We start from the raw sequence: 27,916 nt of genomic DNA, 5'->3' as shown, positions 1-27,916 counted from the left end.
AAAAAGAGACTGGAGGCCGGGCGCGGTGGCTCAAGCCTGTAATCCCAGCACTTTGGGAGGCCGAGACGGGTGGATCACGAGGTCAGGAGATCGAGACCAGCCTGGCTAACACGGTGGTGAAAACCCCCATCTCTACCAAAAAATACAAAAACTAGCCGGGCGAGGTGGCGGGCGCCTGTAGTCCCAGCTACCGGGAGGCTGAGGCAGAATGGCGTAGACCCGGGAGGCGATCTTGCAGTGAGCTGGAGATCCGCCACTGCACTCCAGCCTGGGTGACTGAGCGAGACTCCGTCTCAAAAAAAAAAAAAGAAAAAGAGACTGGAGAGGGAGCCCCAGGTATACATCCTAGCTGTTAGTCCGTTGGAAGGTTACCCGGCCTCTCTGTCTATAAAATGAGTAAAACACAGCTCTCCAAACGGCACGACATCGCCACCTATTGGCTGGAGACGCTGCCCCGAAGGCGGAACCTTCAGGACAGATACGTAGCGTCCCGAACACTCAGACTGAAGCCAGGGCAGCCATGTTCATTACTGGAACCGTGAGGTCGGTGGGGCGGTAGGGCGGCGTTGAGACAGCTGTCATTTTCAGTTAGGGCAAAAGCCGACTTCCGGTCACCATCTTGCGTGACGACAGAGGCGGAGCTCCAACTGACATGTTCATTAAGGGCAGGGCTCCGAGGGCGCCACCTCGAGAGCGACAGCGGGCTACCCGTGGCGGGCGGAGGCAGGTTGTAGCCCCGCCCCGGGCCTTGGGCTCCACCTCTCGGCCCCACTTCCGCCGGGCGAGCGTCTGTAGGCGGCGTTGCCGTAAATCGGGCGGTCGGCTTGCCGCATCACGCAACATGGCGGCCACGGCGGTGAACGGGGCGGCAGGCTTCTCGAGCTCGGGGCCCGCGGCGACCTCGGGCGCTGTCCTACAAGCCGCGACCGGCATGTACGAGCAACTCAAGGGCGAGTGGAATCGTAAAAGCCCCAATCTTAGCAAGTGCGGGGAAGAGCTGGGCCGGCTAAAGGTAAGGTTGGCAGGCCCAGGAAACCGAGTGTTGCGGGCGTGGGGGGCGCTACGAGGTGTCTGGACCCAACCAAGTCCCGGGCCGCGGAATACACCTCGGTGCCAGTGAGACTGAGGCGGGCTGGGGGATCCGACGGGGCGAAAGATTTGGAGCAGCCAGAGTGGCGGCCCGGAGGGGGTCAAGAAGCAAGAGAGGACAGGGCGCGGTGGTTCACGCCTGTAATCGCAGCACTTGGCGGGGGAGCATCACTTGAGCCCAGGAGTTCAAGATCAGCTTGAGCAACAAAGCAAGACTCTTGTCTCTACACTTTTTTTTTTTTTTTTTTTTTTTTTTCAGGTGAGAGATGACTGGAATAGACCTACGCGGGCGTGGTGGGGGAATGATGGAAAGACTCGGGATGGCAGAATGAGTGAGGGGTTAGAGTTTTGGTGCTTGGAGGCTTAACTGGTCGGAGTGGCAGGACTGGGGTTCTTTCTTTTCCTGATGGTGGAGTCCAGGCAAGACCAAGTGGGAAATGAAAACTGCCCAGGACGATAAAAGAATGAGACTGAAAAGGTGGACTGTGTAGAGGGTGTGTGGTTAAGACCAGGCTGGGTTAGGATCTGAGAGATCTGGGGCTTAGGCTCGCATCTGTGGGGAGAGGGGGCAGCCTAGTTGTGAAGGCAGGACTGAACCTAGAAGAAATATTCTTACAAGTAGAGAACAAGAATATGGGGCTCAGAGTGCTTGAGACCAAGTATGTGTTGGGAGGGAGTATAAATCCAGTGGCTTGGAACAAGCTGCTGTGTCTGCTAAGGAAAAATGTATGGGCTGAACTGTGTGGGGAGATTTGGACCTCCCCCTCCCAGATACAGATTTTGGGGATAGCCCAGCTACCCCTTCCCCAAAAGATGGTGGGGAAGATCAGCCACGAATGGAATGTGCTGGTGTCCCCCCCCCCCCCCGACGTGTGATTCCACTGGGTCAGGCACTGAGTGTCCCTCCTTGTTTCCCCAGTGGGGCTATTAATAATTGTAATGTGATGTAATCTTAAATGGGCGTGTGTTGTGTGCTCAGGCCTTGTTCTGAGTGCTTTATGAAAAAGGACTCTTTGGCCTGGCGCGGTGGCTCACGCCTGTAATCCCAGCACTTTGGGAGGCCAAGACAGGATCATGAGGTCAGGAGGTCGAGACCATCCTGGCTAACAAGGTGAAATCCCATCTCTACTAAAAATACAAAAAAAAAATTAGCTGGGTGTGGTGGCAAGCGCCTGTTGTCCCAGCTACTTGAGAGGCTGAGGCAGGAGGATGGCGTGAACTCGGGAGGTGGAGCTTGCAGTGAACCGAGATCGCACCACTGCACTCCACCCTGGGAGACAGAGTGAGACTCCGTCTCAAAAAAAAAAAAAAAAAAAAAAAAAGAAAAAGGACTCTTCATGAGTCAGGATGATGGTTAGCCCCATTTTCCAGGTGGGAGGAACAAAGCATAGAGCAGGTAAGTCATCTGTATTTGAATTCTCATCTTTTCTTCCCTCCCCTCCCCATCAGCTAGTTCTTCTGGAGCTCAACTTCTTGCCAACCACAGGGACCAAGCTGACCAAACAGCAGCTCATTCTGGCCCGTGAGTGTCACTGGGGTTAGTGGGGGGTGATGATCAGGGGGTTATGGCAGGAATGGTAGCAGTGGTGGTTGGGGAAGAGACCTCAGTCACCTCCTGAGAGCTCACTCTGTCACCCACAGGTGACATACTGGAGATCGGGGCCCAGTGGAGCATCCTGCGCAAGGACATCCCCTCCTTCGAGCGCTACATGGCCCAGCTCAAATGCTACTACTTTGATTACAAGTGAGAATGGGTCCTGCCCCCAGTTGGGGGGTGGTTGCATGGCGGCTCCTTTATCTCTGGGGCTCTGGCCACGTGGGTCCTCTTTCTTCATCTGGGAACTCCTCCTGGCTTAGTTCTGTCCTCAGAACTAGGGTCAGGAGTTGGCTTGGAGGTCCTGAGACTTGGCTTGTGTGATCCAGGCTTGTAGGTCTCTAGTCAGTCTCCCCCAACCCATTCCCACACTGCAGCCCCTCTGCCCAGCAGGGCTGCCATCACCCTTCACTAGTCCTGGCCCCAGCCTTGCCCCTCTGACTCAAACCCCCGTGGCAGCCAGCAGGATCATGTAACACTAAAATTTGACACTGTCCATACCCTGCTCAGAACCTGCATGGCTCTTCATGGTCCTTAGGCACAAGACCAAGTTCTTTCCTGTGGCTTCCAGTCCGGTCCCAGCTCCGACCCCTCTGCCTGTGCCTGCCCATCCAGCCCTTTGTCTCACTGGACTGTGAGCTTTCTAAAGGCAGAGCTTGGAACTGTTTCAGTTACTGCTGTGTCCCTTACACTGCCTACCACAGGGCCAGGCCCAGAACAGGGACTCACCGGATATGTGTTGAATGTAAAACTGAATGATACCTGCACAGATTAATGATTGGGAATTTGACGTCAGACGAACCTGGCTTTGAAATGTCCAGCTGCTTCCCGATTATGAGGTCTTGGGCAAATGACTTTACCTCTCTCACTTTCCCTGTTAAAGTAGGGAGTGGTGGTTCTTTTATTTATTTATTTTTGGAGATAGGGTCTTGCTCTGTTGCCCAGGCTGGAGTGCAATGGTGCAGTCATGGCTCACCACAGCCTTGACCTCCTGGGCTCAAGCGATGCTCCTACCTTAGCCTTTCAAGTAGCTAGGGCTACAGGTGCACACCACCACTCCTGGCTCTTTCATTTTAATTTTTTGTAGAGATGGGGGTCTCACTTTGTTGTCCAGGCTGGTCTTGAACTCCTGGCCACAAGTGATCCTCCTGCCTTAGGCGCTCCCAGATTGTTGGGATTACAGGTGTTGAGTCATTGCACCTGACTCCAATAACTTTTTTTTTTTTTTTTTTTTTTGAGATGGAGTTTCACTCTTGTTGCCCAGGCCGTTGTGCAATGGTGTGATCTCGGCTCACCACAACCTCCGCCTCCCAGGTTCAAGTGATTCTCCTGCCTCAGTCTCCCGAGTAGCTGGGATTACAGGCATGCACCACCACACCTGGCTAATTTTTGTATTTTTAGTAGAGGTGGGGTTTCTCCATGTTGGTCAGGCTGGTCTCGAACTCCTGACCTCAGGCAATCCACCCGCCTCAGCCTCCCAAAGTGCTGGGATTACAGATGTGAGCCACCATGCCCGGCCAGTAACTTTCTTTTCTTTTTTTTTTTTTTTTTTTGAGATAGGAGTCTCACTCTGTCACCCAGGCTAGAGTGCAACAGTGCAAACTTGGCTCACTGTGACCTCCACCTCCCACGTTCAAGTGATTCTCCTGCCTCAGCCTCACTCAGCCTCCTGAGTAGCTGGGATTACAGGCGCCCGCCACCACGCCCAGCTAATTTTTGTATTTTTAGTAGAGACAGGGTTTTGCCAGGTTGGCCAGGCTGGTTTTGAACTCCTGACCTCAGGTGATCCATCCGCCTCAGCCTCCCAAAGTGCTGGGATTATAGGCATGAGCCACCACGCCTGGCCAGTAACTCTTAATATAATTATAGCTAACACTGTGTTTATTTGGGCCAGGTATTGTTCTAATCACCTTACCTGGGTTGAACCATTTAGTTCACTTAACCCTTGTTCATTCAACCCATCTCTACAAAGTGGATACTGTGAGGCCAGGCATGATGGCACATGCCTGAAACCGCAGCACTTTGGGAGGCTGAGACAAGAGGATCACTTGAGTCCAGGAGTTCCAGACCTGCCTGGCCAACATGGCGAAATCCTGTCTCTACAAAAAGTAACAAAAAAATTAGCTGGACATGATGGTGTGCACTTGTAGTCCCGCTACTTTGGAGTCTGAGGTTGGAGGATAGCTTGAGCATGGGAAGTTGAGGCTGCAGTGAGCCTGAGTGACAGAGCGAGACCCTGTCTTGGAATTGGGAAAAAATAAAAGGGCCGGGTGTGGTGGCTCACACTGTAATCCCAGCACTTTGGGGGGCTGAGGTGGGTGGATCACGAGATCAGGAGTTCGAGACCAGCCTGGCCAGCATGGTGAAACCCCGTCTCTACTAAAAATACCAAAAATTAGCCAGGCATGGTGGCATGTGCTTGTAGTCCCAGCTACTTGGGAGGTTGAGTCAGGAGAATCGCTTGAACCCGGCAAGCAGAGGTTGCAGTGAGCCAAGAACGCACCATTGCCCTCCAGTCTGGGCAACAGAGAGAGACTCCTTCTCAAAAATAAATAAATAAAAGGATACTGTGGTGATACCCAGTTTACACTTTGGGAAACTGAGGTTGTCATTTCACTGAAGTGAGGTCCCTCACTTGGATCAATATGACTTGTGACTAATTCATGCATCTTTGGGCCACAGTTTCCTCATATGAAAACCCGGGACCTGATACCTTTTCAGGAGATGCATGGGGCAGGCGTGAGAATTCCTGGAGCCTGGGGTAGAGGGCTCGCTAGGCCCCTAAATCCTCCTTACCCTGCTTCCCCGTCCCGCGTCCACAGGGAGCAGCTCCCCGAGTCAGCCTATATGCACCAGCTCTTGGGCCTCAACCTCCTCTTCCTGCTGTCCCAGAACCGGGTGGCTGAGTTCCACACGGAGTTGGAGCGGCTGCCTGCCAAGGACATCCAGACCAACGTCTACATCAAGCACCCTGTGTCCCTGGAGCAAGTGAGGCGGCAAGCGGCGGGGGAGGACCTGGCCAAAGTGGGCGGTGCAGGGGTGGCCTTCGGAGGGCTTTCCTGAAGGAGTGGCCCGGGTTCACCCATCTTTCCACCCATGGACCCATCCTCTTGTTTGTCCAACAAATACTGAGTCCCAGCTGTGTGCCAGGCACTGTGGGAGGTTGTCAGACTGTGCAGTGAGCCAAGCAGGTGAAATTCGTGATCTTGTGGTGATGACATTGGGGTGCGGAAGCAGATAGTAAGCCCGAAGAGTGAGTGGCCTGTGCGGTCTGTCAGATGCTGAGTACTGTGGAGAAAAGGCAGAAAGGAGGGTAGAGAGGCAGGGACGGGGTAACATTTATCTCGGGGAGTCAGAAGGCCTTACTGAAAAGGTGAAATTGGAGAAAGACTTGAAAAGGGTGAGGAACTGGCTCATGCCTGTAATCCCAGCACTTTGGGAGGCTGAGACAGGAGGACAGCTTGAGCCCAGGAGTTCAAGACTGCAGTGTGCTATGATCACACCACTGTATTCTAGCCTGGGTGACAGATTCTGTCTCTATTTAGAAAATAAATAAATAAAAACAGATTTTTTTAAAGAAAAGGGTGACCGTGCACAGTGGCTCACGCCTGTAATCCCAGCACATTGGGAGGCCAAGGCGGGTAGATCACCTGAGGTCAGGAGGTCGAAACCAGCATGGCCAACATGGTGAAACCCTGTCTCTGTAAAAATACAAAAATTAGCCGGGTGCAGTGGTTGGTGCCTGTAATCCCAGCTACTTGGGAGGCTGAGACAGGAGAATCGCTTGAACCCAGGAGGTAGAGGTTGCAGTGAACCAAGATTGCGCTACTGCACTCCACCCTGGGCAACAGAGCAAGACTCTATCTCAAAAAGAATAAAAAGGATGAGGAACTGAACCCTGTGGACAGCCAGGCAGAGGGACCAGCCAATCCAAGTGTCCTGAGGCAGCACCATGTCTGCTGTGTTAGAGGGACAGCCGAGAAGACGGTGTTTTTGGAACAAAGGGAGCAGGGCCAGGGCAAGGCCTTAGGACCTAAGGTTGGGAAGTTGTTCCTGGAGCTGACGTCTTAGGGGAGGATTTGGTCCGTGGGGAGAGGATGGGAGAGAGAGCAGTTAGGGCAGGCGGCACAGTTCATGCAAAGGTGTACAGGGATGAGCCTGAGGTGGAGCCAGCCCTGTCTCCCTCCTGGAGAATAGGTGGATAATTGGACAGTAGATGAGATAATGAGATCTAATAGAAACAAATAGGGAAAGGAAGGAGGGAAGAGATGGGAACAGAAGAAAGTCAAAAAATAATGTGTGTGTCTATGTATGTCTATCTGTGTGTCTGTGTGTCATGTAATGCTATCTGTAATGTGTGTCTGTGTGTGTGTGTGTGTGTGTGTGTAATGTGTGTGTGTATGTATCTGTATGTGTAATGGCTATCTATTAATATCTGTATCTGTGTGTGTGTAATGTAATAATAATGTGTCTAATGTATGTCCTGTGTCTGTGTGTGTGTCTGTAATGTATCTATGTGTGTAATCTGTGTGTGTAATGTGTCTATTAATATGTGTGTGTGTGTAATGTGTCTGTGTCCTAATGTGTGTATGTGTGTATGTGTGTGTCTATGTGTTTGTGTGTTATGTGTCTAATGTGTATGTTTAATATCACATTAATGTCTATTAATAATATATGTATCTATGTAATGTCTAATAATAATATGTGTCTGTAATATGTGTGTGTGTGTGTGTGTCTGTGTGTGTCTGTGTGTGTGTGTCTGTGTGTATGTGTGTGTCTGTGTGTGGTGTGTGTCTGTGTGTGTGTCTGTGTGTGTCTGTGTGTGTTTGTGTGTGTGTGTCTGTGTGAGTGTGTGTGTGTGTGTGTGCATAAACCAGCAAGGTCTTTCTGGAAGAGGGGGTACCCAGGGAAGGGGTGTGGCTGTGTGGCAAAGGGTGTTCTGGCAGGGTAGGGATTACAGGGGCACTAGGAGTATGATGAGGCCCACACAGGTAGGGCCCTTTGCAGCCTCCTCTTCATTCTCTTCTCTTTCCCCTTTCCCGGTGTCTGCAGTACCTGATGGAGGGCAGCTACAACAAAGTGTTCCTGGCCAAGGGTAACATCCCCTCCGAGAACTACACCTTCTTCATTGACATCCTGCTGGACACCATCAGGTGTGTGGGGGGCCCGGGCCCTGTGGAGCTTGGAGTTTGGAAAGAACCTGGGCTTCGGCCAGACAGCTTTGAGTCTGAATCTCATTCCAGCCACCGGTTATCTGGGCAGGCTAGGTGTGTTTCTTATCCTCCTAGCACCTCAGCTCTCCTTTCCAGTGAATTGGGCCTGGTCGTGGGATTGTGGATAACAGCCCTCATCTCACCGCCCTTGGCTGTTGACACGTGTGGCCACATGTGTCAAACCTGCGCATGGGCTTGGCTGAGCAGGCAGGGACTGTGTGGCCTGTCTTAGCCCATCTTCCGTCCTAGACACCCATCCAGTGAGTCAAGAGACTTCACCTCCGACCACTGAAACTGTGGACCCTTCAGTTTCCCCTTCTCTAGAATGGGTTGACCAAATCCCAGCAGCCCCTTGGGTTGCTGTGTGCACAAGTGACATCCCACGGGCAGGTGGATGTGACATACAAATCCCTTGAGGTGTAAAAGGGTGTCGAAGTGGTGGCCGAGCTGGTTCACTCGGGCAGAGCACCAGATCAGAATGAGTTTCTGTGCCTTAGGTGGCAAAGGCGAGCCCAGAGGCATTTGAGTGAGGAGTGGTGGCCAGTACCACTACCCACCGCGTGGCCTAAGTGATGTCGGAGGCACTCCTCCCTGTCACTGGCTTTTCCCCAGAGCTAACCCCCTCCCCCACTATAGCGACTTAATTCCTTGCTCTTTTTCTACTTTGGTGGTGTTCATGGTGCCTCTTGATGGGTACAAGGAACCCCTCAGGATCTATGAAGCGGGGTGCAGCACCCTGGTGATGTTTGTTTTGAGAAGAGGTGCCCTCATGTGAATCCCAAGCTGGGTTTCAGACCTGAAATCATGTGGCTGGCAGTGAGATTCAGAGTGTGGGCCCAGGAGTCAGAGAGTTCAGTGGGGATCTCCTGTGGCCCTTGCTTGCTTTGTGAGTCTGGTCAAGTTTCTCCCGCTCTGAGCCTTGATGAATAAAACAGGGCCCCTCACATTCCTGCCATCAGTGCTGAACTCCAGGGTCAGAGCTGACTCGTGTCAGGTTTGGGGGAACAGGTCCTGGGTGGTTGTCGATGCTCAGTAATGAGGAGCTTCTCATCTTCCCCCAGGGATGAGATCGCTGGGTGCATCGAGAAGGCCTACGAGAAAATCCTTTTCACTGAGGCCACCCGGATCCTCTTCTTCAACACACCCAAAAAGATGACCGACTATGCCAAGAAGGTGGCTGGGGTACAGGGCAAGGGGCCATGGGACCAAGGGGTGAAATCACTAACAACAGTGTGGGGTGGCTTTGAGGGACACTGGAACAAGACTGCCCAGGTTTAAGTGTGTGACTCTAGGCAAGCTGCCAAAGCTCTCTGAGCCTCAGTTTCTCTGTCCACAGAATGGAGCTAGATACATAGGATGAGCTTAGTGCTGGCACCAGCTAGAGGTGGGCAGAGGTGGGCGCTGCACGCATGTTGGCTGCTGTCTTTATCAAAGTTTCTTAGAAGTGCAGCTTTTTCTGCAAGACTTTGCTTCATTTGGTCTCAGACGTTTGAGCACGAGCAATGCTTGGTGTTGCAATAGGAGGGCCGGACCAGGCTATGGAAGGTGAAATTGGGTGGGCGCAGTGGCTCACGCACACTGAGGTGGATCTTCCCACCTAGGCTCACTCTGGGAGGCTGAGGTGGGAGGATCACCTGAGGTCAGGAGTTCGAGACCAGCCTGGTCAACATGGTGAAACCCCGTCTCTACTAAAAAATACAAAAAAATTAGCTGGATGTGGTGGCGGGTGCCTGTAATCCCAGCTACTTGGGAGACTGAGGCATGAGAATTGCTTGAACCCAGGAGGCGGAGGTTGCAGTGAGCCGAGATCACACCATTGCACTGCAGCCTGGGCGACAGAGCGAGACTCCGTCTGGGGAAAAAAAAAAAAAAAAGGTGAAATTGAATTTGAGTGAGGGTGACAGCTGAAACTATCACTCGGGCCAAACACTATCCTCAGTGCTTTAAAGGTGTTGATTCACCAAATCCTCACAGTCGACCCAGAGAGGTGTGTAATTAGGGTCCCAGTGTCAACACAGAGAAACTGAGGCACAGAGGTGAAGTTACTTGTCAAGAGTCGTTGGGGTAGAGTAGAGTTGGTGAGAAAAGACAGTATAGGCAAGTGCTGGCTCCATAGGGTGGGGACGGAGCCTTTGTGATCACCCTACCCATCTCTGATCCCTCCTTTCCTGCAGCGAGGGTGGGTCCTGGGCCCCAGCAACTACTACAGTTTTGCCAGCCAGCAGCAGAAGCCGGAAGACACCACCATTCCCTCCACAGAACTGGCCAAACAGGTCATCGAGTATGCCCGGCAGCTGGAGATGATCGTCTGAGCCCACTGGGCACTGGGTGGGGCAGGGCATGAGTTATTTAAAACAGTTACACTGCAGGGTTTCGTCCAATAAAGGTGGATTGACATCCCCTCTTCCAGGCCCTTGTCTCCCTAGTTGGGATGGCAGAGAGACAAGTATCTCTGAAGAACTTGGAGGTTTTGGGGCGCTCAGGGGTTGGAGATAACACCCTCCAACTGGGTAAGCCTCTGTTTGGTGGGCATTGCTCAGGGCCTCAAACACAGATGCCCACTGTAGGGCCCCAGCAGCACTGTGGCCTGCAGGAGGGCATGGCCCCAGGTAGGGGGACTGTTCTAGCCAACTGTGGACACACAGGAATGCTGGGCCAGGGTACCAGATTTTTTCAACAAAGCGGGTGAAGTGTCCTATTAAAAAGAATAAATGTTGGTGATGAATTAAACAATTTTTCAAATGATATGTGAAATGGAACCCGTCTGTAGGCTGCCAGTTTGAGCCCTGTGCGGATCAAAAGGTGTGGGCCCTGGTGTGGGCTTGTGGCTCCCACCCTCCCTGAGCCGGCGTGTGATTGAGGACCTCCCCGCACACCCCTCAGCCTAGGTTTCCTGCCTTGAAATTCTTGGGAAGGTGTTCAAGGCGCAGGGTCCAAATCTGGCTGAATCCCTTGTGGGATGTGGAAATTTCACAAGTGTTCCAGAGTTAGTTTTCCCAACTGTAAAATGGGAATGATCACTCCTTTGCACAGTGGTTTGTGCTAAGCCTGTGAGCTTGGTACCAGGTCAGCTCAGAATTAGGGCTTATGGATTGAGGGGAATCAGATCCCCCCTGCCCTGGGCCCATCAGTCTGGGTGCTGGGTGAATGGAACCTCAGTTACTGCTGCTCTGGTCCAGCCTCCCTTTTGTTCCCAAGATGTGCTTTAATGGCGAGCCTGCCCTGCTGTACCCTACCCACTACCTTGGCAAGTGATTGACAGGCTGCTGCCATCTGGATTGGTTATTTTATTGTCATGGAGGGGAAGGTGGAGAGTGTTGAGCTGACTGCACTCAGTTGGAATGGGTGGCCTGCAGGTCGTAGTGCTCCAGCCCAGCCACCAGGGAGCCGGCCAGCTTGATGGTGGCAACCCAGGGTGGCTCGCCCAGGTGGTTGGTGGGTGTGCTCAGCCTAGGGGGGAGGATAGAGTCAGCAAAGCCTGGCAACGTGACCAGGCCCCTAGCCCTTCTAGGGCCTCCCTGTCCCCATATGAATAAGGAAGCTTCTGAAGGCCATATTGGAATATCCCAAAGGCAGTTCAGGGCAGGGCTGTGTCCACCTAATAGGAAAGGGAGCTGAGGACTGGAGAGTGTCACAGCTAAGCCTCAAGAGGTCCAGGGCAGTCTCCCAGTGGTTCAGCACTCCCAGGAGCCAGGATCAGACCCCAGTGGCCAGATCTGGTGATTCAGTGTGGGTAGGGGGTAGCTGGAGGATGCAGTGTCCCGCTTGGATGAGAGACTCAGGAGGAGCCTCCCCAGCACAAGAGCTGTGACATCAGTGCCCTCTGGTGGCAGAAGCCTTGAGTCCCAGAGTCAGGAGAAGTTGCCAGAGGCTAGAGGGGTCAGGAGTCCAGGGCTGCCCCTGTGCCCAGTAACGTTGGAGGCCTGCATGTACCCCCATTTGGTTCCAGGAAGACAGTCATCTCATCCCCATCCCTGAGTGGCCTGGGATGTGGTCCTCCTTGATACCCTCAAAGACAGGGTCAAGGCAGTGTATAGGGTCAGGCCAGCTGGGACCAGCCTCCCTCTCTGATGGCTCCAAGAGAAGTACAGGAGGGCCAAGAATCCACTTAGGTATCGGATGCCATAGGGCTGGGCCAGGGTGTCCCCTTTCCCGTCAAAGGTCAGCATGGGATCAAGGGTCCTCTTGGTCCTGAAGGGTGGAGCTCAGCTAGGTTTGAGATGTGGTGGAGAGGAAGGACACGGGTCATTCTAGGGCCAGGAAACCAAAGGGTTGAGTAGGACTCTATCCAGCAGTCTGGGGTTGGGCACCCTCCAGTCCCTTCTCCCCTCCTCTCACCAGGCAGAGACGTTGCGTGGCAGGCGGCGATGGCGTGGCTGGTGGCGGCAGTAACACTTGCAGGGACAGGAGTTAAGCACCTGGAAGGGCGGCCAGTGGCGCGCAGCGCGGGTGTTAGCTGCCCCAGTCTGAGAGGCCCCGCTGCCACCACCCCCTCCACCGCTGCTGTCCGGCACTGTAGCTGTAGCTCCTTCACGAGGACCGTCTCCAGGCAAGCCATCCTCACGGGTTGCGCCCCGGGCTGCACGGGAACCCTTGTTCCTGCGCGTGCGGGTCTTGATGGGTGCAGCCGCGGGTGCGGGCGCGGACACAGGCGGCGAGGGCTCAGCCACGGTGGGAGCTGGGGATGGGGCTGGGGCCGGGGCCGGGGCCGGGGCCGGGGCCTGGTCGGCGGCTAAGGCTGGGGGCAGAGCAGGGGCTAGGGTGGGAGCCAGGGCTGACGCCTCGTGGCCCAGGCCCGGGGAGAGCGGGGGAGCCACCGGCAGTGGCGTTGACTGGAGCGCTGGTGGCTGCAGTGTGGGCGGCGGTGTGGGCGGTGGCGCGGGCGGCGGCGTGGGCGGTGGCAGCGGTGGTAACTCCTGCAGGCCTGGAGGCCCCGGGCGCATGGGCTCACCAGTGGGTGCCGGGAAGATGAACATAGGCGGCGCCAGTAGGGCAGGTGCGGGCCTCCGGGGCCCGGGAGCTGAGTGCATCTGCCCTGGTGGTGGTGGAGGGGAGCCCCAAGGCCCAGAGAGTGCGGCCGCACGCCGTCGCGGCGCCCCGATGCCTCCGCCAGCCCCGTTGAAGCGGAAGTGGCGTTCAGGGCCGTCGGGAGCGCTAACCCAGTCGAATTTGGGCTTTGAGCCTGGGAAGGTGGTGTAGGGTGGCGGCGGTAGGGCCTGGGCTTGGGACGCAGGCGCCGAGGGAGAACCAGAGCACCCTTCGCCGTCTCCATCACCTCCCTCAGCTTCCTGTGCTCCTCGAGGAACCTCTCCCAGGGGGCGAGCGGATCCAGGAGGCAGGGGCCCCTGCTTCAGGACCTCGGCGTAAGAGATGGGACCCGAGGCAGCAAAGAGGCCGCCGCCTCCGCCGCCCCCGAGCGAATCTTTGGCTGCTAAGGAACTCGAGGCTGCCGGAGGGGCCAAAGAGGGCCCCGACTTGAAGGTGATTTTACACAGCAGGCTCAGGCCGGACTCGGAAGCCACAGGCTGGGCCATTTCGCCTTCGCCCGCCTGGGGAGGCGCCCCTCCGCGAGCCCTACCGGCCGTCTGGCCCTGGTTGCCCGGCCCAGCCTGGCTTTCTGTGGGGGTTGAGGCGGGTGTGGCCAGAGCAGGAGTGATTCTGCGGTCCGCCGGCTGCCGTTCAGAAGGTAATGGTGGTGGCGGCTTCCAAGGCTCCAGGGGCGGCGGAAATTGGGATGGGGCCCTCGGGACAGTGTCCTTTACGGATAGTTGCCGGGGCGGGGGCGGCGGCGGCGGCGGCGGCGGCAGCGGGCGGAGGCTCGGAGGGTCGCCCTGGCCGCGATGGCTCGCCTCCAGCAGGCCACGGACCCGGGGCACTGGAGTGCCCGCGGGCTTTTGCCATTTAGACGGGCCGGGCAGCAGGGTCCCCGCGGGGGCTGGGGGTGGTGCAGAGACCGCGGCCGCCTCTTCAGGAGGGGACATCACTGGAGAGGGCCGTTCTAAGGTGAGGGGCAGGGTCGAGGGTGAGGCCTGGGGCTCCCGGGGTACCAGGAGTCCCGGGGGTGCGGAGCTGCCAGGGAACCAGACACCCAGCCCGCGAGTCAGGCGCATGGCCTGGGAGGTCATCTCGGGCTCCACCAGGGACGTCCGGCGGGAGTCGGGGGCGCGGTCCGAGGCCTGCTCTTTTCGGGAGCCCCCACCCGCCGATGGCTCCGACTGCACGTTCCCCATTTCTGACGGAGCTGGGAGACTGATCAGAAAAACTTACGCCAGTCAGCCTGCCAGGGCCGTGGGGACCCTATGAGGCTGGCTGTACTTGATCTAATGCGTCCGCACCGGCCCCGCCCCTGTTCTCCACGATCCGATCAGGCCCAGGTCCTTAGGTAGCACTCCTATTCCTCGACCCTCGACACTCACGCCTTCTTTCCCATGTCCCCAACACAGCTGCTGTTCAGACACTTCAGTACCTGCCCCATTATGTACTAAGGTTCCATGCCTGTCCCCTTGGCTGGTCATGCTGATCCCTCAGTCCTCTCCTCTAACTCTCTGACTCCTCGCCTCTCTCTAGATCACCTGGGTCCCGCCCTCTTCCCAGACAGCGGCAGATCCTCAGGCCTCACCCCTAAACCTCTTCCCGCGCCAGGTCTATCTACTAGCTGGCATCCACACTCAAGCTCCACCCCTGTCCCCAAGCTCCGCCCTGGCCCCGCCTCCGCCCAGAGGAGCCAGCTCACCGAGTCCTCCAGCCGACCAGAGTTCAGACAGCGGCCCCCTGGGCCCGGGGCAGGGCAGGGAACTGCCGTAGCAGAAAATAACCGAAAAGAACGGGGGTGCGGGTGAAGGCAAGTGGGCGAGACAGCGAGGGCGGACCCCGAGATCTAGGCCCCGCCCCTGGAGCTCGAGGCCCCGCCCTCCTGCGAGCCCGCGGGAGCCCGGTCCCTTACGAACCTGGGTCTCCCCTTGAAATACTCCGAGGTCTTCTTCCTCGCCCCCCGGCCTTCTGGTTCTAAGCTCCACCCCTTTGGGTTGTTCTCCTTAGCCCCTCCCCTTTAGAATGCTCCGCCCCTCTCCTTATTCCCTCCCGAGGCCCCGCCCACGCGAACACCCAGGCGTCGCTCCTCTCCTTTGGACCTCTCATCTGCCCCGCCCCTGAGGCAATTTACCTCTAAGCTCCGCCTTTTTAAGACCCAGCAACATCGTTTCCCAAGACCCTCTCCATGCCCCGGCGCGCCGAGAAGGCCCATCCACCGTGGGCCCGCCCCTTCCGTGACGCACGCACTAGTCCTCGCCTTCAGCATCCAAACCTCGTTATACCCAGGCCCTCCAACCCCACCCACACGTGAAGGCTCCCCTCTCGCCCCACCCCTTATCGAACCCTGCCAGGCACTCAGCCCCTCCTATTTCGAAGCCACAGCATAGACCACCGCCTCTTTAGAACCTTGAGACCAGTCCCTGTCCCTGCCCCTATCCCCTCCTCATAGCATTAGAGACCAATGGCGCAGATGGGTGTAAAAGTGGGGGATCCCCTCTGGATCTTAAGAAAATGGGGGCTGGGGGGTTGCTCGCTAGAGCTAGTGCCGGGCTCTAGGACCCAGCAGGCAAGTAAGCCCGCCTCGCTCTTACCCCTCCCCCAGCCGCCCCTTCCCCCCCCCCCCCGTCTTCCAGGTTCCCCCTCCCTCCCCCCTCGCCCCGGCTCCCGGTGCCCGTCTCCAGCGCCGCCGGAGCCAGCGAGGGAGCCGGAACGAAAAGGAGGAGGAGGAGGCCGCGTCGCCGCCGCTCGGAGCCCGGCCGGAGCCTCGCAGGCAGGTGCCGAGGGGGGCGAGGGGGCGGGGGCTGACAGACTGCCTGCCCCGATGAGGGGGCGGCCAGGACCGCGCTGCGCCTTCTGCCCACCCAGGCGCCCCCAGGCCCCGGCTGGGAGGACTAGGGAGTGGGGACCCCTCAAACTGCGCGGCAGCCATTCGGGGTATCAATCTTCATTTGGGGGGTCTGGACTTTCTCCGAGGAAGCCCCATTCACAAAATTCCGTCCTGGACCCTCACCATTGAGGAACGCTGAGGACCACTCCCCCCCGCGGGGGACACAGGATGTGTGGGGAGCGTAGGACACCCTGAAATCCCAGTGCCCCATTCCAGTTAGGCCCTGGGGGGACCCCTGCCCTCGTTCCCTGCTTCACCTGTTGTCGGGGGAGGCGGGCGGACAAAGGAAGCAGCGTCACGTGACTGCTCATTCACAAAATCCCATCCCATTGAGAAAAGGGGGCTGGGGGCGCTGCGGCCGCCCCTTCCCTTCCCGAAGGGCCAGGGAAACCCAGCAGCCTGCAGGTGGGGGAGGGGGCTAGAGCTCGTCTGGGTCCCTAAGGTTGGGACGCCAGGGTCCCTGTGCTGGGTGGCAGTGAGGGGCTGGACACTGATCCCGATTACTGGGCGGAGGGCTACGTCCCCTGAGCTGGGGGGCGGGGTAAAATGGTTCTGAAGGATGCTGGGGCTGGGGGGCGGGAAGGGAAGAGGGAGGAAGGATCAATCTCCCCCCCAATCCCATCTTTCCCCCCTGGCTTCCCTCGGCTGGGGCCTGAGGGAGCAGCCTTGATTTTTGTGAATGAAATGCTCTCTGGATGTGTCTTCGGTCGCCCGTTTCTGACTTCCTCTGCCTCCATCTCCCTCTGAGCCTCTCTTTCTGGCCATTTCTGGTTCTCTCCCTGTTCCCTGCCCATCTCCCGTTGCTGGGTGACTCAGTGAGCTTTGCATCCGGTCTCATTCATAAATCCGGGAAGGGGTGGGGGGGGGAAAGAGCCTGGGTTTCTCACCCAGCCTGTGACCTGGACGACAGGGTGCGGAGGCAGGGGTGGGAGAACGGGAGCTGAGTTGATGGGCCCAGAGAAAATATATATGCGCAGGCACCCAGCTGTGAGGGGGAGCACTGGGTGGGGCTGTGGGTATGTGCTGAGGGAGGAGAAGGGGGTAATAGGGATGAGCAGGAGGGGGAGGGGAGTGCAACACCAGGGCTGTGGGGGTGGGGACGGAGAGATGGGGGAAAGGTGGGTACAGAGAGAAAGGGCAGACATGGAGAAGAAGATAGAGGTGGGAGAGAAGAGAAGGCATGAGGAAGAAAGGAGCCATGTGGAAGAAGGTGGCCATGGGGTTGAAGGTGGGTATCGCTAGCTTAGGGTGCAGTCGACCCAGACGTGAGAGATAAAGTTGGAGGGGAGATGGGGGTTAGGGGAACATTCCATGGGAGAGCAGGATTTGAGCTGTGTTGTCCCTGTCCTTCCCCCCACCTCCTGCAGGTACATGGTGCGGGTCCGAGCTGTGGTGATGGCCCGAGATGACTCCAGTGGGGGCTGGCTGCCTGTGGGGGGCGGGGGCCTCAGCCAGGTGAGCGTGTGTCGGGTCCGAGGGGCCAGGCCCGAGGGGGGGGCCCGCCAGGGGCACTACGTCATCCACGGGGAGCGCCTCCGGGACCAGAAAGTGAGCCACCCTGGGGCATGCGGGGAGGGTAGGGACCTGGGGAGGGAGGGGAGTGGGGCTGGTGTGAGGAGCAGAGGTCAGGTTGCCTCCCAGCCCAGAAATCAAGCTGGGGTGTGAAGTTTGGGAGTGAATATCTGTCCTGTAGATAAGAGTTGGGAATTGCAGGATACATGGGGTGTTAGGAAGGTCCAGTCCACTGCCACTTCCAGCCAGACTATCACAGCAGCCTCCTCGTTGTCTCCCTGTACTGCTCCTGCTCCCCTCTCCAGCCCCCTGTCTGGTCCACAGGGGCACTGCCTCCCCCCACCCCCCGACTCAGACCATGTCCCTCCTCTGTTCAAAACCCTCCACCTTGCTCAGAGATCCTCGCCACGAGGCCCTACACCACCTGGCCCTTGTCTGCCCTAAGTGTAGGAAAGCATTTGCTGGGGTCCATTTGAAAGTGTCAGAGATGGGTGACAATTCTATATATGGGTTTATCAGGAATAACTGGGCTGTCTGGCACAATGTGGAGGGACAGTGTTGAAGTTTCAGCTAGGGATGCAGTAGAAAGATATGGATTGTGTGAAAGGCTTGGGGGAAAGGTTTTGTTTCAGAGCAGGAGTCAGTGGGGGGATTTGAAATGGAGTGAAAGAATATGGTGATACTAAGCAAGGATTTGAGGGAACATCAATAGGGTGTTGGCTAGCATCTGAGGGGGAATCTGTGGAAGTTTAATAAGACTATTTTGGGGTAAGCACTGGATACAGTGCCTATGTAATCCCAGCCACCCATGAGGCTGATGCAGGAGGATTGCTTGAGCCCAGAGTTTGAGACCAACCTAGGCAACACAGAGAAAGCTCATCTGGGGAAAAAAAAAAAAAAAAAGAGAGAACATTTTTGGGTAAAGTTTCCAGAGATTATTATTAGAAGAGGATTAACAATAATATTGTGAGATGTTCAGTAAAGTCTGGGAAGTATTTTTGAGCCAGAGCGGGGATGCTGGGTTATCAGAAAGGGGTTAACAATATTTTGGGGCATTCAGTAAGATTCGGGGTTTCTACAGGGGTATCAGCGGGAGGTATTAGGAAAATACAGGGGTTGGGAAAATATTTGAGCATCAGAGGTGTGTTCAGTAAAACTGGGCGTAGCTGGGTGTGGGGGTTCATGCCTGTAATCCCAGCACTTTGGGAGGCTGAGGCGGGAGAATCACTTGAGATCGGGAGGTTGACTCTGCAGTGAGACCTGATCACACCATTGCAGTTCAGCCTGGGTGACAGAGTAAGACTGTTTCAAAAAACAAAACAAGTAAAACTGGGGAGTCATATCAGCATTGATCAGGGTTCAGGGTTACACCTAGGGCTGGTGGCCTAGGTGTAAGAAGACACTAGGGTGTGCATGAGGGCTGGTGATGGAGGAGATGTCACAGGCATGTCTGGGTTGGGGTATCTGACCCTGCTCTCCTCCTGCCCCTCAGACGACCTTGGAGTGTACCCTGAAGCCAGGCTTGGTTTACAACAAGGTGAATCCCATCTTTCACCACTGGAGCCTGGGTGACTGCAAGTTTGGACTGACGTTTCAGAGCCCTGCAGAGGCTGATGAGTTCCAGAAGAGCCTGCTGGCTGCGCTGGCCGCGCTGGGTCGAGGTGAGCAGCCCAGGTGGTGTGCACTGGGGGCTGACCTGGGAGCGGGAGGAGAAGCTGGGCTCAAGGAACTCACTCTCTGCCTCTCTCCCTGCCCCAGGCTCACTCACCCCCTCCTCCTCCTCCTCCTCCTCCTCCTCCTCTCCTTCCCAGGATACTGCAGAGACCCCCTGCCCTCTGACGGTGAGTGTCCAGGATGCCTCTCTGCTGGGAGGGCAGGGGTGTTGATTCTATGAACATTCTTGAGCACCTACTGTATAGCAGGCACCATGCCACATGCTGGGGACACAAAATTGGGCCCGAACTATGAGCGTCAATTCAATCCCAGTTATTCTAGTCTTTCTGCCCTGTCATGATTCACACATTCATTCAAGGGTCCTTATTGTGCACCTTTTGTATACCAGACAGTGTTTTAGGCACTGGGTTACATCAGTGAACACAAAGTTCCTTTCCTCCTGGAGCTTCTATTCTAGTGTGGAAAGGCAGAAAATTGAAAAAATATATATATAAACAATAAAAATGAATAAATATTAAAAGTAAATGGATGAACAAATTAATGGCAACCCCATGCTTCCAGTTACTCAGGCTCTAAACCTTGGAGTCATCCCTGACTCCTCTTATCTTTTATGCGTCTCATCTCATCTGTCAGCAAATACTGGTTCCACTTTCCAAACCATCACAATCTGCCTCCAACCTGGTACCGTCCAAACTCATCTCCCAACTGGACCATCTCAGTAGCTTCTCACTGTCAACTCCTTCCCTCCCTCCCCCACACACAGCCAGAGGATCCCTACCAACGGCTGAGTCAGATCATGCCCCTCCCACACTCGGAACCCTCCCAGGGCTCCAGCTCACTCAGGTAAAGGACAAAGTCCTTACAGTGGCATATGAGATCCCATGCCATGTGGCCCTGTGTGTCTGGCCCCCTTGCTTACTCGGCTCCAGCCACACAGCCTCCTGGCTCTTACTCTAACATGGCAGGCACAGTCCTGCCCCAGCGCCTCTGGACTGGCTGTTGCCTGGAACACTCACAGATTTCCTTGTGGCTCGTTCCCTTGTTTCTTTCAGGGCTTTACACAAATATCAACTTCTCAGATAGGGCCTCCCTGAGTATTTAAATTTAAGTATTCCATTTAAAATTGCAATCTATCAATGCCCCTTGTCTAGTGCTAATTTTTTCCCATGTTCTAAAGCATTTTCCTTATTTCCTTTCTGAAATTACTATTATCTTTTTTGTTTTTGAGACAGTCTTGCACTGTCACCCAGGCTGGAGTGCAGGGACACAATCTTGGTTCACTGTAACCTCCACCTCCTAGGTTCAAGGGATTCTTCTGCCTCAGTCCCCCAAGCAGCTGGGATTACAGGTGCCCAGCTAATTTTTTGTATTTTTAGTAGAGATGGGGTTTCACTATGTTGGCCAGGCTGGTCTCAAACTCCTGACCTTGTGATCCGCCCGCTTTGGCCTCCCAAAGTGCTGGGATTACAGGCGTATTTCCCGGCCTATTTTCTTCTTATCTATTAGTTTATGGTCTATCTCCCATGCTAGAATGTCAGCTTCAGGCCGGCAAGGATCTTTGGTTGGTTTCTTGCTGTGTCTCCAATGCCTGAAACAGTGCCTGGCACACAGTAAGTGTTTAGTAAATATGTGTTGAATAAACTGAATGAATGAATGCACATAATATCGGGTGCAATTTGGCACTTGCTGGAAACCATGGGAGTTACCGAAAACACCTGCAGGAACAAAATTGATTCCCTGGGCAGAAAAGCGGGGGGATTCCAGGGTCATGGGAGATGAAGTGGGGCCACAACAGTTGCAGACAGTTCCCGCGCATCGCGCGCTTACCCGGGAAAGATGCTCTGCTGTCCAGGCCCCCTCTGGAATCTGCACTGTGGTCTTTGTGAGTCTGGCACGTTGTGGGTGCTCAATGAATGTCTATTGAAGGCAGTGTGCAGATGAGGTAGGAGTTATGCCCAAGTGACAGAAAGGAAGCTAAGAGTCTGAGAAGTCATGTTTCGGCTAGTTTCAGAACAGAGGCTGGTTTGCATGGGAAGAGGAGCACTCAGAGTGGGTGGGACTGCCCCAATAAAAGTGTGGGGCTGGGAGTGAGAGAGGAAGACAGCTGGCTGCCCCGGGGAGAGGGGTTCTGAGAAGCGGGAAGACCATTAGATGTTCTGCAGGTTTGGCGAGCTGGTTAGATCAGGAAAAGAGTTCCACAAAAATAATAATAAGCATTTCCAGTTCTCCCAGTACTTCAGGCATGTGCTGTGCCCTTGACAGTGGCCCTAACCGCATCCTTATGAATAGGTACTCTTAGGATCCCCGTTTTACAGAGGAGGAAACTGAGGCTCCAAGAGGTGAGCTCACTTGCCGGAGGTCACACAACCAGTGACAGAGCCAGGGTTTGAACCCAGGCCTTCCTGGTCGCAGAGCCCTCGCTCTCAATGGGAGGGGGTCTATGTGAGGGCATCGGCTGTGCGGGGGCGTGTCCCCGCTCTGAGGCAGCCAATCTCCTCCAGTCCCACGTGGACAGCGACTCCTCCTCCAGTCACAGCCGCCAGGAGACGCCTCCCAGCGCCGCTGCGGCCCCCGTCATCACGATGGAGTCAGCTTCAGGCTTCGGGCCGACCACGCCCCCCCAGCGCCGCCGCTCCTCAGCTCAGGTGCGACCCGGGAGCCTGAGGCTCCTGGGGGAATGGGGCGGTGCACTCGGGACCCAAAGGGAGCGGGAGCCATGGTCCAGGGGGGTGAAAAACCACAGATTCCAGGGGATGGCTGACCTGATAACTGGGCGGGACTGGGAGAAAGCGGCGGGGAAATAGGGAGAGGCTTGGAGGCCTGGGTTTCTAGGAGGCTTGGGTGCGGGCTTCCCGAGTCTCCTTGCGCTCTTGGAGATTTTAAGGGGTTCCGAAGTCCAGAGAGGTTTAGAACCATTTTCAGAGTGTATATTTGGGGAACTCCTGGAAGAGGACTGTTAAATTAACGAGGAGGGTGGGCGAGTCAGTACCCAGGAAGGTAAAAGGGGCCCAGGAACCAAACTCCTGCGCCTTTAAGGAGGAGGTGGCTGGGTCCAGAACCCCTGGATCTCAAGATGGAGGGGGCTGGGAGCTGGGGCTCTTGGATCTTAAGAGAGGACAGGACTGGGAACCTTCGGCCTCTGGGTCCTTAAAGGTGTGGGGTTGGTGCGTGGATTCCTCTGTCTGTCCCTGGAGAAAAGTGGGGATTGAGGGACCTTAGGAGAGAAGCAAGCTGGGGTCTTGAAAATCTCAATCCCAGGCCCAAGAGTGCGCTAGGGAACTGGATCCTTGAGGCTGAGACTGGGATGGATTCTGATCTCTTTGTCCCTTCGTCCTGCAGAGCTACCCGCCGCTTCTACCGTTCACGGGGATTCCGGAGCCCTCAGAGCCCCTGGCAGGGACAGGGGGCCTGGGGTGGGGCGGCCGCGGCTACGAGGATTACCGGCGCTCCGGGCCACCCGCGCCCCTCTCTCTGTCCACCTGCGTCGTGCGCTTCGCCAAGACCGGCGCGTTGAGGGGCGCCGCCCTGGGGCCCCCAGCGGCACTACCTGCCCCTTTGACCGAGGCTGCGCCCCCAGCGCCCCCAGCTCGCCCACCCCCCGGCCCGGGCCCAGCCTCTGCGCCTGCCAAGGCCTCCCCTGAGGCGGAGGAGGCAGCGCGCTGCGTGCATTGCCGCGCGCTCTTCCGCCGCAGAGCAGACGGGCGTGGCGGCCGCTGCGCAGAGGCCCCGGACCCGGGTCGCCTCCTGGTGCGCCGTCTGAGCTGCCTGTGGTGCGCCGAGAGCTTGCTCTACCACTGCCTGTCGGACGCCGAGGGCGACTTCTCGGACCCGTGCGCCTGCGAGCCGGGCCACCCGCGCCCCGCCGCGCGCTGGGCCGCTCTGGCCGCGCTCTCCCTGGCAGTGCCCTGCCTCTGCTGCTACGCGCCCCTGCGCGCGTGCCACTGGGTCGCAGCGCGATGCGGCTGCGCCGGCTGCGGGGGTCGCCACGAGGAGGCTGCGCGGTGAGGACGGCCTGGTGGGTCCCCTAGCCGGCCCGAGGACCCAAAATTGAGGGTCCAGGACCCCGGACTCCGTTCGGACCTAAAACCCAAACCTAGGCACATCCGAAACTTGGAGCTTGAGTTTGGATTGAGAGATCTCAGACCTGGAACCTGGAACCCAAACCTAGGACTGAGAGACCCCAGCCCCAGCTTCATTGGGATGTCTGTCCAAGAGGTCCCAGGCGTACTGAGTTCTGGCGTTCCCCCACCCCTACACCCCACGAGGAGGCTCCAGGCGTCCCCATACTTTGCATCTCAGAAGGGCCAGGGAGCGCATAGATCCCTGAAAGGGCAGGTCCCTGTTGAAATGAACGACATAGACCCCGGTCACGCCTGGCACCATGTCCCTCAGATTACAGCCCCACAATTAGTCAGGACTTGCCCATACCTGACTCTGCCTTTATTCAACTCCCAGATCAGATCTTGAGACCATAGGACCTAGAGTCACCCCCAAACAGTCCCTGAATGTTCACCTAAGACCTGGTGCCCCCACATCTGAGACACTCTTATAGTCTCAGGACCCCTGAGACAGCAGGACCCCCGGGACAGTTTCAAACAGAGTTTGAAACTCTGTTATGCTCTGGAATCTCCAGATGCTGCCCCAACATCTGCCCACAACTGAGTGTCCGCAGACCTGGCCTCCAATCCAGGAACACTGAAGTCTAAGATGTCCAGGGAACCCCCAGACACCCTAGGACCCCGGACTCCTTATGATGCACTGAGTGCTCGGATATACTCAAACACGAGATGTTCTCTTACCAAAATGACTTGGGATACCCATCCCAGAGCCCCCAAGATCCACATATCAGACACCAAGATGCTCTGGAAGCCAGGGATGAAAGACCTCCATAGGTCCACCCACCCCAAAGCCAGGGTTCTCAGGAGCTTTGGATATCATTTATAGGACTCGGAGGTGCCTGGTGCCCTCAAATGTGCGACTGAAGGCTACCAACACTTCAGGGCCCGAGATACTGGTCTCGAGTTCTCAAACGGCCCTCTCACAGTTCCTCCTGGACCTGGATTTTGAGACCCCAAATGCCCTGGAATCTTCAGCTTCTTTCTATCCACAGATTCCCGACCCCTTAAGGGCTGGGAATCCAGCTCCCAGAAGACGGGATGCTCATGGCGACCCAGACCTCTGACCCCCTTGGCCCTCAGCCCCTGAGTGACCCCAAGGTACTTTAGGAGCACTGGATCCAATACCCCAAAGGTGCCACTGACCCCCAAATGCAAGGCTCAAGACCCTACAACATTGGGATTGCTCCTGATCCAAGACCTTCGTCCCTCCAAACCAGAGGCATTCAGGTTTGCGGTGCCCCAAGACCCTAGCACCCTCAGACCCCATATTTCTTTGGACTCAAACCTCTCTAGCCTGATGAACCCCAAGATGCCTCTACATCCGATTCCCCCAGCCCCACTTGTCCATCCTTGGAGACCTGCTGCCCCTTGAATCCTGCCATCCATAGGCCCCCAAAACTCTAAGGTTCCAGACTCTGGAATTCTGGTCCCAAGGATCCCAGCCCAAGCCCCCAGCAATCCTCAGAATTACCCCTTTATCTTAGGGTGGGATCCCTTCCATTTGGAACTCATTGTAGGACCGCCCAGGGTGGGGCGCAGTGGCTCATGCCTTGTAATCCGAGCACTTTGGGAGGCCAAGGAAGGAGGATCGCTTGAGGCCAGGAGTTTGAGACCAGCCTGGGTAATGTAGTGAGACCCTGTCTCTTAAAGAAAAAAAAAAAAAAAGGACCAACTAGGAGCTCCGTCACTGTCATGTCTAGGACCCAGCATTGTCACAGATGATTATGCAGAGTCTTCATTAAGTGAAGGCATACAGCCCAGGGTTTCGAGGAGCTGGAAGTCACACCAGTCTGCTGGCCATGCTGTGCCCTTGGAAGTGTGTGCAATGGAACCTTTCAGGCTAGGTATGGCTCTGCCGTCCCACAGCCCCCACCCTTGCAGATCTTCCTTCAGGTTCAACCTTAATTCCTAGTCCAGGTTCAAGTTCAACCTTTTATGTTCTGCCCCTCCATTAACCCCTTCTCTTCCTATTTATTTATTTATTTATTTGTTTGTTTTGAGACAGAATCCCGCTCTACCACCCAGGCTTGAGTTCTGTGGCACAATCTTGGCTTACCACAATCTCCCCCTCCCGGGTTCAAGCCATTCTTCTGCCTCAGCCTCCCGAGTAGCTGGGATATCAGGCATGTGCCACCACACCCGGCTAGTTTTGTGTATTTTGAATAGAGATAGGGTTTCACCATGTTGGCCAGGATGGTCTCGAACTCCTGACCTTGTGATCCACCTGCCTCAGCCTCCCAAAGTACTGGGATTACAGGCGCGAGCCACTGCGCCTGGCTCTCTTCCACTTTAGAGTTAGAAGTTGCTTCAGGAAGTTTGAAAGCCTGTGGCCCGCTGAGTCTCTTCTTCTGTGCAAGGGGGGAGTGCCACAGGCTTTTTTTTCCCCAAGTGAAATGGGACTTCCAGTGGATTGAAGATCCGGTGTCCTGTATGGGGGCATCAAGGTCTTGGAGCAAGACAGCCTCAGTGTTGTGTGGGCTTGGAACCTGCATCTGGCCCCAAGCATCTGGAACTGTGCACTTAACCTTTCTTCATTACCCAGACTTGGATGGCCTTGTTGGGGTTCAAGGGATAGGTCCTCTGTCTCTTCCTTTAAATTATTAACTATTTATTACATCCGGAACCTGTGAGATTCAGCACTCCCAACCAGACCCTGGGATGGGTGAGAGAAAAGCGGGGGTGCCTCTCCCCTCCCAACTCTGCCCAGCTCTCATCACTGTCAGACCCACCAGAGCTGAGGGTGGAGGGATTGGGGGCTGGGGCAGCCTGGGTTCCCATGCCCCTCTCTGTGCCTCGGTCTCCCCCCTTCCGTGGTGGGCAGGGGGGAAGCTCCATTCTTAACCTACCTCGTTTTGGGGAGGGGTGGGACAGGGGACCAGAGTGCTGTACGGTGCTGTGGGATCTGCAGATGAAGCGGTGGGGGCTGGGGAAAGGTCCCCTGGCCACCACTTCCCAGCAGCGCCTCTCCCAGGTCCCCCAGTCCTGCTCCCTGCTGAGACCCACCTCTGATCCATGATTCCCCTTCATTGCCCCCAAATCAGGGGTGCATGGAGGGCCGCCCTGGGAGCCAGGCAGACCTCAGACCCTAGAGCCCCCAGGCCCAATTTCCCAGCCGCTTGCCCCTCAGATTGGATGCTTGGCCCCCAGATTCGGGGGAGGCACCCCAACACATATCTTCCTGATCTTGATTCTAAGCCAGTCTGTGACCTCAATATTGTTAGTGTCAGTGCAGGCTGAAGTGGTGGGGGAGGATGGGGGCCAAAGACCCAGCCTTGTCATCGGGGGAGGGGGCACGAGATCTGCTCCAAGAAATGTCTGTGACAAAGTCTCAGCCTGTGTTATTTATTCGCCTCTGTGCACCCCACCCACTCACCTTCCTGAACTGCCAAACAAGTCTCCTACTTCAATTCTCCCTTCTCCCATCAGACCCTCAAGCTGAGTTTTATAAGACACTCAACAAGTGCATTTATTGAACACCTAATTATGTGCCAAGCCCTGTTGAAAGCACTGGAGATAAAGCAGGGGGCAGAGCAGACCGAAGTCCCTCCTGCAAAGAGCTTATGAGCTTTATAATAGGGGAGATAATAAGTAAATGACTTAATATGTTAGAAATGATAGCAGAAAGAAAAAAAGAAAGTGGGAATGGGGGATACACACCATTTTAGCGAGAGTGGCCAGGTCAGGCCCTCCTCAAGAGCTGGCATTTGTTGTCGTCGTTTTGAGACGGAGTCTGACTCTGTCACCCAGGCCAGAGTACAGTGGCATGATCTCCTGCTCACTGCAGCCTCTGCCTCCTGGGTTCAAGCGATTCTCCTGCCTCAGGCTCCCGAGTAGCTGGGACTACAGGTGGGTACCACGATGCTCGGTTAATTTTTGTATTTTTAGTGGAGTCAGGGTTTCACCATGTTGGCCAGGCTGGTCTCGAACTCCTGACCTCAAGTGATCCACTTGCCTTGGTCTCCCAAAGTGTCCCAAGTGATTCCAGGTGGAAATCTCCCAAGTGATTACAGATGTGAGCCACTGTGCCCGGCCAGGAGCTGGCATTTGAATAAAGCCCTGACGGGGGTGAGGGAGTCCTGAGGATGTCTGCAGGGAAGGGTGTTTTAAGTAAAGGGAACAGCCAGTGCAAGGCCCTGAGGCAGGAGTGTGTCTGGTAAGTCTGAGGAGCTTCAGGGAGCTAGAGTGTTGAGAGGGGAGGAAGGAAAGAAGAGAGTGCCAGGAGATGAGGGCAGAGGGGCGATGGGGCAGATCTGTAAGGCGTTGAAGGCACTGAATGGACTTAGGTTTTTACCCTGAGAGAGACTGAGCCACAGGAAGTTTCAAGCATGGAAGGGATGTGACCTGACTCAGTTCACAGGCTCCCTCTGCTGCATGTGGTCAGCAGAGTGGGAGTGGGCTGGGGGGCAGTTTGCCAAAGAGGAGGCTGCTGTGAAGGTTCAGGACAAGACAGCGGCAGGCAGGTCCAGGGTGAGGGCCCTGAAGAGTGGAGAAGTGGGCAGGTGCTGGGCCTACTTTGTAAATAGAATCCACAGATTTATATATGGGGTTTGAGATAAAGAGAGGAGTCAAGATTGGAAGTCCAGGTTTTTGGCTGGAGCAATTTTTTTTTTTTTTTTAATTGAGATCATCACCCAGGCTGGAGTGCAGTGGCATGATCACAGCTCATTGCAGCCTCAAACTCCTGAGCTCAAGTGATCCCCCCACCTCAGCCCCCCGAGCAGCTGGGATTACAGGTGCGCACCACCAATCCTGGCTAATTTTAAAAATGTTTTTTGTAGAGACATGGTCTCACTATGTT

General features: G+C 55.9%; 3 protein-coding genes across 7 annotated transcripts; 2 read left to right on the top strand and 1 right to left on the bottom strand.

The window, feature by feature from the left end:
* The first annotated feature begins 391 nt into the window (after nucleotides 1-391).
* Nucleotides 392-10,641, top strand: PSMD8 (proteasome 26S subunit, non-ATPase 8). The gene is made up of 7 exons (XM_031659497.1): nucleotides 392-1,012; nucleotides 2,539-2,611; nucleotides 2,731-2,833; nucleotides 5,506-5,671; nucleotides 7,736-7,836; nucleotides 8,958-9,069; nucleotides 10,071-10,641. The coding sequence occupies exons 1-7, from the start codon at nucleotides 653-655 to the stop codon at nucleotides 10,206-10,208; spliced, it is 1,053 nt and encodes a 350-aa protein (XP_031515357.1). The 5' UTR covers nucleotides 392-652; the 3' UTR covers nucleotides 10,209-10,641.
* Nucleotides 10,642-11,163: 522 nt separating this feature from the next.
* Nucleotides 11,164-14,935, bottom strand: GGN (gametogenetin). Of its 4 annotated transcripts, XM_009194380.4 has the most exons (4): nucleotides 14,844-14,935; nucleotides 14,630-14,691; nucleotides 12,235-14,145; nucleotides 11,164-11,346 (listed from the first exon to the last, which is right to left on the bottom strand). In XM_009194380.4, exons 3-4 carry the CDS (start codon nucleotides 14,124-14,126, stop codon nucleotides 11,229-11,231), a joined length of 2,010 nt encoding a protein of 669 aa, XP_009192644.1. In that variant the 5' UTR covers nucleotides 14,127-14,145; nucleotides 14,630-14,691; nucleotides 14,844-14,935; the 3' UTR covers nucleotides 11,164-11,228. The 4 variants fall into 4 exon arrangements, with proteins under 4 accessions (XP_009192644.1, XP_009192643.1, XP_009192646.1 ...); XM_009194379.3 differs by lacking the exons at nucleotides 14,630-14,691; nucleotides 14,844-14,935 and adding an exon at nucleotides 14,313-14,610; XM_009194382.4 differs by lacking the exons at nucleotides 14,630-14,691; nucleotides 14,844-14,935 and adding an exon at nucleotides 14,313-14,611 and having other exon boundaries at nucleotides 11,166-12,146.
* Nucleotides 14,936-16,810: 1,875 nt separating this feature from the next.
* Nucleotides 16,811-26,449, top strand: SPRED3 (sprouty related EVH1 domain containing 3). 2 transcript variants are annotated; one of them, XM_031659496.1, is made up of 6 exons: nucleotides 16,811-17,042; nucleotides 17,182-17,362; nucleotides 18,819-18,987; nucleotides 19,085-19,167; nucleotides 21,502-21,645; nucleotides 22,340-26,449. In XM_031659496.1, exons 2-6 carry the CDS (start codon nucleotides 17,186-17,188, stop codon nucleotides 23,003-23,005), a joined length of 1,239 nt encoding a protein of 412 aa, XP_031515356.1. In that variant the 5' UTR covers nucleotides 16,811-17,042; nucleotides 17,182-17,185; the 3' UTR covers nucleotides 23,006-26,449. The 2 variants fall into 2 exon arrangements, with proteins under 2 accessions (XP_031515356.1, XP_021786753.1); XM_021931061.1 differs by having other exon boundaries at nucleotides 16,811-17,362.
* Nucleotides 26,450-27,916: the final 1,467 nt, after the last annotated feature.

The sequence above is a fragment of the Papio anubis genome, chromosome 20 (genome assembly GCF_008728515.1).
Source record: "Papio anubis isolate 15944 chromosome 20, Panubis1.0, whole genome shotgun sequence".
Classification (NCBI taxonomy): domain Eukaryota; kingdom Metazoa; phylum Chordata; class Mammalia; order Primates; family Cercopithecidae; genus Papio; species Papio anubis.
This window is presented reverse-complemented; position numbering and strand designations above follow the sequence as displayed.